The sequence below is a fragment of the Ambystoma mexicanum genome, chromosome 1p, assembly GCF_040938575.1.
Source record: "Ambystoma mexicanum isolate Mex_15411 chromosome 1p, UKY_AmexF1_1, whole genome shotgun sequence".
Lineage (NCBI taxonomy): Eukaryota > Metazoa > Chordata > Amphibia > Caudata > Ambystomatidae > Ambystoma > Ambystoma mexicanum.
Genome location: NC_090921.1, coordinates 216,420,404 through 216,430,250, shown reverse-complemented (window position 1 = coordinate 216,430,250; position 9,847 = coordinate 216,420,404). Strand labels below are relative to the sequence as shown.

Below are 9,847 nucleotides of genomic sequence, written 5' to 3'. Positions count from 1 at the left end.
AATGCCCTGCTGACCTCTTGTTTGGTTGAAGACTACGGATACGGCTGCCACAAGGGCCCCAGAGGGTGGTTCCACACCAGAAGACCAAGAGGTCTGGGCCAAAGAAGCGGAAGGGAAACACAAAATGAAAAGAATAGCTGACGAGCGAAGGAGCGCTCGAGAAACTAATTTCGTAGAGGGTGATCAAGTAGTGGTACGCCAGATCCAACGAAGGAAAGAAGACCCCAGGTTTGCGCCAGAGTCCCTCACCATCACAGGAATAAAGGGTACCATGATCACTGCAGCGGACAATGAAGAACATGAGATAAATCGGAACGTGTCGCACTTCAAAGAGTGTCGAGGCGAGGTGCATTCCTGGGAGGTTCCCTGGGTCGATCCTGACGACCTCTGGTCCGGAGAGGACTCGAAGGACTCATACATGGGAGATGGAGAAGACTCGGAGGACGAATGTAGGGAGGCACCAAACCACTCTCCCCGCTGCAGTCCAGACCCTTCTAAGGAAGAGCAGCCTGTCAGGGCCTAGACTAAACCCATAAGACTCATTGAAAAAATGGGTTAGCTTGTTGACTGTTCAGTTAAAAAGGGGCAAGGTGGTCATGTTCGAGACGCCACATGGTTATGTGGAGGTGGGTCTAGAGTGGGGGGCGGTTGAAGGGAAGTGACGTGTTTGAGGCAGGACGCCTCAAATGGTAATAAATTACTGCGCGTGCAGCGTAGCGACCCAGGTCTGTCCACGGTGCCCAGGCAGTAGGAGAGCTGGCACCAGGGCCGTTGCTCGGGGGGGGGTTAAGGGGGCTATAGCCCCTGATCTTTTGGTTGTAGCCCTGGATAGAATATCAGGTGCTACAGCCAAAAGACTAGCTAGCCCCCAGTCCCAACAGTTCCGACATCAGCGTAGCCCCGGGTCTTTTCCAGACCTAGCAACTCCCCTGGCTGGCACTGTAACAATATGCAACAAAAAATAATGTAAAGCATCCTAATGTAATGCAGAACTATTGACTGTACCCCTGAAAAGAGCAAGGTCACAATGTCCTGTTTTTTCTTTGAATTCTGGCGCTTGTCATTTTGCTTTTCCATTTTAAATGTAGTACTACAAGTCCCAGAATGCCAAGAAGAAGAGAACCCAGGGCTTGATCCGTTCTCACGCATGATATAGGGACATTTGAGAGCTCTGCTTAATGTAGCATAATGGAACATAGCATCCCGTATTGTGATATGATAGTTGTTTGTTAGCTTGTTCAATAAAATTGAAAAAAAAGCCACTCTTTGTCTGGGCTCAGCTAGCGTGCCTGCGCTCGGCAGCTCTGAGATGGATTATCTCCCCAGCCAGCCATGGAGGCTCAGTGCGAGTACTCCATGTACTTCCCTGCCGTGCCCTTCGTACGGAGGGAGCTGGCGCAGGCACCTGGCCGGTACCGGGCACTACCGCGCCGCAACCACCTCTACCTGGGCGAGACGGTGCGCTTCCTGCTGGTGCTGCGGGTGGGCTCTGGCGAGGGCGGCTGGGGGGCGCTGGGCGATGCACTGTGTGCACGAGCCAGTGTCAGCGCCGGGGGACCGGAGGAAGAGCCCGCGGCGGAGGAGCCGGAGAGCCCTGCACCGGCGGGCTACCGGGAGTGCCGCCCGCTGCTGACCCACCACCGCGCCCCCGGGAGTGGCGCGGCGCCTGGCGCGGAGGTAGGTCTCGGCATGATGCAGGTGCATGGGAGTAAGAATGACTACTTGTGCTGCTGCTGGTGGTGGCTGCATAGAGGGGCGAGTCGCATGCAACCACCAGCGTCAGAACAGATTGCATGGCTGCGGAGTAGGGAATGTACACGTTTGCATTTCCATTTAAATGCCGGCGTACACGAACCAGCATGCAAAGGGGGAGGTGGGGGATCTAGGTGAGCTGCTCGCACCTGACTTGAGATCGCGAGGAAAAAACCAGCATGAGCTACTCGTTTTGTTTTGAGACAGCTTGCTCTTTCTGCAGGAACATTAACAAAAAAACTGATTACATTCCCGTAAACGGCTTGTAGTGCTTGCCTTTGAGAATATAAAGCCCCCTCGAAACCAGCACTACCCTCCCCCCGCCCATGGAGCCACACGAGCGAGCCGAGAAGCATTGAGCAAGAAGATGCACAGTGGGTGGGGGCAGGGATCCGACTGGGCGCGCACTGGGGTCCTGATACAAGGACAACGGGCTACAGGGTTGGATAATGGGGTGGGCGGCGGGTGGAGGTTAGGATGGTGTAGAGGAGGGGAGGTCAAGGACTAAGGTGTATGGGACCAAAGGATTTGGAGGATTGGGGGGACAAAGATGCGGAGAACATAGAGATGAAGGATAGGAGGGGGGATCAAATGGCTAGATTGTGTGTGGTGGAGGGGGAAGAGGAGTGGGGGGAGCATAGGACAAATGTATAGGAGAATGCCCACCCAGATCAGGTTTGGGAGCGTATAAGGACCAGGACAGTCGGGCCACCGTATTAAGATTGGGAGGACAGAGGGCACAGCGGCCAGGGTGTTATGTTGATTTTGTACTGTGCACCGCTACCCACCCAGGGGCAGTCTCCAGGCGCTCTAGTGGCTCTGCAAGAGAGGTGGGTAGGGGTTAGTGGGGATAGGGTGAGAGGATAGATTCACAACCTGGAGGAACTGGCATCTGTGAGTGTTCCTTTGCATGTTTGTGTGAGAGGCCTCAGGCATTGTAACCGTATGGATAAGATTCAGTGCCTCAGTAGTGTTTTGCTTTGGTGTTAGTGTGTTGTGTAGGTTATGATGGGTTGGTCGTGTGCACTGGTTAGATAGTGTCCATAAGGGAATCAGAGTCACAGGTGGTCGTAGCTGTAAAATAATCTGGTATCTTGGTGTGTAGTTGCGTTGATGGTTTTATGGACTATGTGGGTGCTTCACTCTAGGTGTGGACATAGTAATGGTTCTCTGTTTGTTTGGCTAGTTCAAGGTCTGGTGTGGTGGCATCAGTTATGTAGGAGGAGCAGGAAGGGAAACTGTTAGTTAGGTCAGTCAGTTTGTTGGAGTCTCTGGCGTGGCCCTTTAGATGCCGCTTGACGGTATCTAGCCAAGTTCTTGTTTGTGGTTCTTTTGGCCCATCTCATCTCCTCTTTAGTTTGTGGTGGTGCTGTTGTTGCTGGTGTCCCTTCGAGGCTGTCATTGTCTGCTGGTTTTGGGCAGTTTCCTGAAGGTGATGTGATCTTCTGTGGTTTTAATTTCTTTGGGCATGTTGTTCCAGATGTTAGCAATTAGATGTGAGAGCGCTGTTCCTCCGAATTTCCTTTTTTCATAGTGTTTTGCCTCTATTTGTAGGTCATTGCTTGATCTTAGTTCCCTTCCTAGGCGATATCGGATAATCTTGTCTTGGATGAATTCCACTCCTTGTCTTGTCTGTGCAAGGCTTTGTGGGCTATGCAGAGTACTTTGAATTTAATGTGCTTTTTTACTAGTAACCAGTGTAGGATTTTCAGTGCTGGAGTGATGTGACCTCTTATGTTTAGTCTTAATACGATCATGGCTGCTGTATTTTGCATCCTTTTGGAGTTTCTTGATAAGTCTTTCCGGCATTCCTAGGTAGAGGCTGTTTGTGTAGTAAATTCTTGTGTAAGTATCAGGGATATGATTGTGTGGGTTCTATGGGGGAAGGAGAGGTATTGGATCCTCTGAGCAGTTGTAGGAGGAAGAAGCATTTTCTGGTGATTGTGTTGACTTGCGGTTCCAGTGATATTCCGTTGTCCATGAGTATTCCAAGGTTATTTACTACATTTGTAGACTCGGGTTGCGTACTCATGCCAATCGGCCAGTCCAGTGGTGGGTACCCTCCATCAAATGCTGCAGGTGAGAGCATTATTCCTGTTTTTGCCGGGCTCAGTTTAAGGTTGGTCGTTGTCATCCAGTTCTAGATGTCTGTGAGGCAGTTGTTGAGGCTGTTGTTGTGTTCCTGTGTGTGACAGTAAGTCAGTGGGGTCGAATTGCAACAGTTTATTGAGAAGCCTTCCCTCCCCTCAAGGTGAGACCAAACAAACTGGCAGATTTATTTTATTTAGCCCTACTTGTGCCCTTTGAGTCCCTCCTCCCCCCTGAGCTGCCAATGAGCTAAGAACCAGGCCGGTGTACAGGGAACATATTTGTATTTATTTAAATTAAAGTAATAGAAATCACACGGAAATGTCAAGCACCACTTTATCCGTGGCCAAACACAAAAAACTTCTCTCAACATGAATGTTGAAAATAACACGAATCACAATTCTTTACTTTATACAAATTTCACTTCAAGAAATAATTACTGACCAATAACCAGAACAATTATAAATGTAGTGATGTGAAATTTTGATTTTCTGTGGGCTTAAAAGGCTAGCAGTAGGGTTTCAAGATTGGTACAAATACATATGGCAATTATGATTTCACCCACGCTTTTGGTTTAAAATAAACAGGGTGATTTTAGATTTGTTTTTTAGACCCCCTACTTTGGTCTGGGTTGGGGAAGTCAGACAGACATTTTTTAATGATTTGTGGAATTTGGGATTTCAGACCCCTCCACTGAAATGCCGGTGTTAGGGGAAAGTTGGACAAAAAGATTGGTCTGATTTAAGAACAAAGACCCCCTCTTCCTTAAAGAAGTCAGGGTCAACGGGACAAAAAGGATTACCAAATTAAATTATAGGCTATAGTTTTTCAGCGCACACTGGGACCTAAGCTTTGTTAATTTGGAATTTTAACAAAATTCACCCTGTAGTGTTCCACCAAATGGGGAAATGATTAAATTCATCTTTTTAGTTAAGTAGGCTAATGATCTACATAGTCTTTCCCCCACTGCCCACTAGGAGGGGAAAGGATTTAAGTCAAGCAGATTTCCTCCTTACACCCCCACACCTTTTAATTTTCCAGGGCTCATTTCTACTTACATAGCCTATGTTTAAAGTCATTTCAGGTCACTCTGGATAGATCTGATAGGGGTCTGGTCACTTCACTTTCAAGGATGGCCTCCTGCTCTCCACCATTGGACCACGTCAGCCTTTAGGCCTTCCTAGCAATAGACGGAGCCACCCGGATACACTCTCAGCAATCTCCTCTGGTGTTTCCATGCAGTTTCAGCAGCTCTCCTGATGGTACTTTTCCGCTCTGTCCCTTCCTCCTAGTACAGTCCACCCTATATAGCAGCAATGACCCCACCAATTTTACAATCTTGGGAGTACCCTGCAAGAGGTCACACAACTAGGATTGGACAGTTGCCCTTCTCTCAGCATCCCAAACCCAGCCTCTCAGTCAGGGTTGGTTTAGGGGTCTGGAGCAGACATATGGCAGCTTAATTTACAAGCCCCATTATTTTTCTCATGTCAAATTTGATCAAAGATCTAGTTATTTGGCAAAACGTTATAATTTTACTAATAACTGCCATAATACTCATATTTTCAGATTCTGCTAATCATGGAGAATTAAATAAGATGACAGCCAGGACCAAACTTTTCTGCCCTTTTCACAAAAAGTGAACATATGTACCTTTATTACCCATATTCCTAATTACACCTTCCACCAGTTAACCAACTCTCACATATGGAACATTTTCAGATCAGCCAGAAACCTAGTTTAACTGGCAGACCAAAGCCTTCCAAAAAAGTGCAACTCTTGGTACAACTCCGATCTGGCTGCCCTTAAACGCAAAGGCAATATTGACTCTGCATCCACACCAAGAAAAGAGTCTTTATTCAAGCCCGTGTCTACGCAGCATCAAAAACCACCTAACTTTTCAAAGTCTGTAAGGAACTGGCCAATCCTGCAGCGGCCTCCTCTTCTGTCACACCCACCCAGGACCTTGGCTCGACCCTGGCTGCACACTTCACTGCAAAAACCCAAGACATACTTTCCTCTCTCTCCTCCACACCACCTCATTCACCAATACCTCCGGCGCCTCCCTTGGCCTCTCCACCACTTCTCCTCTTACTTCCATCACACCTAATGAGGTCGCCAGACAAGTCCGGTCTATGAAGGTTTCATCCAAACAGGTGGACCCCTGCCCCTCCAAAACCATTAAGGACAACATTGACTCTCTAGCTCCAACCTTGGTTGATCTCTGCAATCTCTCTTTTTCCACTGGAGTTTTCCCAACTTCTCTTAAGCACTCCCTTGTGCATCCGCTACTTAAGAAACCCTCTGCCGACCCCTCCATTCCAGAAAACTACTGATCTATTTCTATCACCCCTTTCCTTTGCAAACTCCTGGAGAAGCTGGCTATATCTCTGCTCACCGTCCACATGGAAACTGCTGGTTGCTTCCACAACCATCAGCCTGGCTTTAGAGCATCTAGTGGCACGGGTCTGCTCTTCTTAACACCCATGAAGACCTGCTCTCAAACCTTGACACTAACACTGCCTCTGTCCTCAGTCTTCTTGACCCCTCCTCTGCCTTTGACATGGTAAACCACAACATCCTGATTGCACGTCTGCATGACACCTTGGAAATCCCAGGTCAGACTCTGGCCTGGTTAACCTCCTTCCTTTCCGAGCACCCATCCCAGGTGGAACTTCGGTCCTTTCTCTCTACTATCACTCTTTCAACTTGTGAGGTTCCCCAGGGTTGTAACCTATCCCTAGTTCTTCAATGTCTACATGGCTACCCTTGCATGTGTTATTGCCACTTTCATCCCTAACTTCCAGTGTTAATGTGATGACAGGCAACTCTCCTTCAGGCTACCCTTAGCCACCTCCTCTATCTTGCTCATATCTGAATGTCCGCAATTCAGTAATGGTATGCTGCAAATGACATCTGCCTCAATAGCAGTAAGACTGAGATCGTTCGTATTGGGGCTCCTGCTCCCGCTTTCCCACTCTCTCTCTGGCTGGCCTCCCTTTGTCCTGTGCCCGTACCCACCTGCGAGGCAAAAAACCTTGGTTATGTTCGACTCCATTCTCTCCTTCTCCACTCCCATTTCGGACATCCCTAAAAAGTCCAACTACCAGATACACCTCCTCAGAGATACTTTTCCTTTTCTCACCTTCCCCCAGTGGCTCACTGTCTCTAGAGCCCGTGTTCTCTCAAGCCAGGACTATTGCAACAGCCTCTTTCTTAACCTACCTGCCTCTGCTCTGCGTACTCTTCAACTCATCCAGAACAGAACTGCAAGACCTATTGTTGGACTGAAGGCCAGGGACTGCATCTCTCTGGCGCTGAAATCCCTCCACTGGCTCCCTGTGGCTTAAAGGATCAAGATTCAAGACCATCTGCATTGTCCACAACTATCTGCAACGTTGCCTACCTAAATACTGTCCTTCCCAAGCACTCCTCATCTACCTACAACCTTCTGTGAGTGAACTGGTTCCCCAAGCAGAGATTCAGAGGGAGATCTTTATCCTCTGCTGGGGCCTCCCTCTGGAGTAGCCTCCCTGCTGCACTCCATTTTGAAACTAATCTCATTAAGTTCTGGAAACTCCTTAAGACATTCCTCTTCCTTCTTTCTCCATCTACCCTACTAACCTTTCTCTCGGCTCTACCCTTCTCTCCCTCCTTTTCCGTGCAGCCTGCTGACTGGCCGCCTGGTGTACCCCAGAGTCTCACATGTCCCTGGCACCCTCACCAGTCCTCTTACACTTGCCTCTGGGCCTTGCACTTGCCTAATCGTTACTGCTTTTGGTCAATGACCCATGAGAGTGGCATCTCTCAGCCCTTACCCCAGCCTCTGACTGACTGGGCGCACTTGGTCCCCCCCCCCGCACCTGTCTGCACATTTGCACAATCTGAATGCACCATGCCATTGCACAATCTGAATGCACCATGCCATTGCACAATCTGAATGCACCATGCCTTGAAGATAGTCTGTTTTTCCCTTGTGTCTCCTCCTTGCATGGTGGCGCCCCAATGCACTTGGAAAAACAGAAGCATCATCATCAGACCTATTTGCTGTTATCTACAGTGCTAATTGTATTATATGCCCATGCACCCACTCTGCCCGTGCAGACTAGTCATCATTCAGAAATTCAAGGGCTCTGAATGACTGTTTTTTTCCCTTGTTCTCTCCTTCCTTGAGCACTTTGAAACACTTGCTTTGTTTATAGGCGCTTTACAAATAAACAATACCATTACAGTTCGCTAAATCATAGGTGCAGGAATTTTATATCTCCAAAATCACCTGGAAATTACCTTTAAAAATGATACATGAATGAAGAAAATCTGCCTTATGGTTGCTGGTTATGGTTGTCCTTTTAAGTTAATTGTAAATCTATATTTTCAGCAAAGGGGAGACCTGCTTCATCCAGCACAGCCATCTGTCTCCCTAGGCCAGCCTGTGACCAGAGGATTTTTGAGTCTCTTTGAATTTGGTAGTTTGCTCTCTGAAAATGTAGCCCCCCAGCCTTAACACCTTTTTAATCATGCTTCAGCCAAGGGGAACTATCCTGCTATCATTACCATCAGAGCCAGAAGGCCTGGGGAAGACTGGTTTTCCACACCTCTAGCAGCACACACTTTATTGCAGTTGCAGTTAGATGGGGGATGTCACTTTCCAGTGGGGGAGTTTGTGGTGACATGTGTCCAACAACCTCTGTTATGTGCGGTTATATACTAATTATGTGCAGCGTTCGGTCATTGAAAGGAATTGTTTACAAGGAGTTTCGGTAGCCATGTGGAAATGGAATCGGATTGGCGGCAGGGAAAGACTCCGTTAGAAACTGTGGCATGCAACATGAGGAATTATCTTGAGTGCAGAGACATCTGATTTGAGACTCTTGCCAGGTACCTGTGAGCCGGCGTGATGAATTAATCCGATCGATGGCGACGGAAGCGGTGCCGGCGACCGATGAAAGCTGGAGTCCTCATCGAACAACCGGGACCATGCGATTACTCATGAAAAACCTCGCATTTCGCCAGGAATTGTAACCCATTCCTGCATTGTGTTTGGGACACGTGCAGCAGTGGCCGCGTTCTAACCCGCCGGCTCTGACATGCAGCGTCTATCTGGAGTTGTTACAGATTGGCAAAACCCCCCAAGGGTCTTCTGATTTGGCCCTGATGAAGGTGGTCTTACAGTAAGGTCCCTTTTCCTTTCACCACCGAGATGCGGATCACAGCAAGGGGACTAGCCCGGATCCCGGGTTGGACAGTCAACAAAGCTGAAACAATTTCTACCCCCTGGATGCGTTGGCAGACCCGACAGACCCTATGAGGGTTTTCCTCCAATCTACTAATTGGACCACTCAGATTTCACAAATAAGACATAGCAGTAAATATTACAAAACGTTTTTTAACGACTTCAAATAACATTTGCCACTATAGATGTCGGGTAGATTGAAAACCTGTTTGTTTTTGTTTTGCACTACACTATTCAGAGAAAGCCCAGTCATGATCTTAGGCAAGGGCAGTGTGATTTATATAAATTTGAGTTCGAAGTAAATAACTTTATTTGATTCGTTCCTTTGTATTGAACTGTTCAAATGTTATTGAAATACCTTCTGTGTTAAACATCAGCATTTTTTATCTTTACTAATCTGAAAGACTTTCTTTTCCTATTCCCTTCACACTCGGTTTCTGCTCACTCTACATTACTATCTCCTCTCTTTACTTTTCTTTTTATATGCGATTTAAGGAAAACTGTGAGGCAATCTGACTCCACCTCAACTCAAAAAAGTTTCTGTACCACTTTATTTGGTCTAATTGAAATGTAAATATATTGCTCATTGTTCACAATTGAATAACAATCACAATAATAACACTTTTTAAACGTCACGACATGTGTGTTGTTGTTTTCTTTGCCCAAATCATACATTTAATAATAGCAACCGAGATTTGATTGAGTCAAGCTCCGTGATAAGAGACTCTACCCATTTAGCATAACTCATAGGGTGGGAGTACAGTTTTTCTTGCA

General features: G+C 47.4%; 1 protein-coding gene across 1 annotated transcript in view; it reads left to right on the top strand.

The window, feature by feature from the left end:
• The first annotated feature begins 1,261 nt into the window (after nucleotides 1–1,261).
• TRAPPC14 (trafficking protein particle complex subunit 14) overlaps nucleotides 1,262–9,847 on the top strand; it is a 121,144-nt gene continuing 112,558 nt past the window's right edge. Inside the window, exon 1 of the mRNA XM_069646409.1 lies at nucleotides 1,262–1,677. Within this exon, the coding sequence (XP_069502510.1) occupies nucleotides 1,333–1,677 (345 nt within the window). The 5' untranslated portion in view covers nucleotides 1,262–1,332. The remainder of the gene's footprint in view (nucleotides 1,678–9,847) is intronic.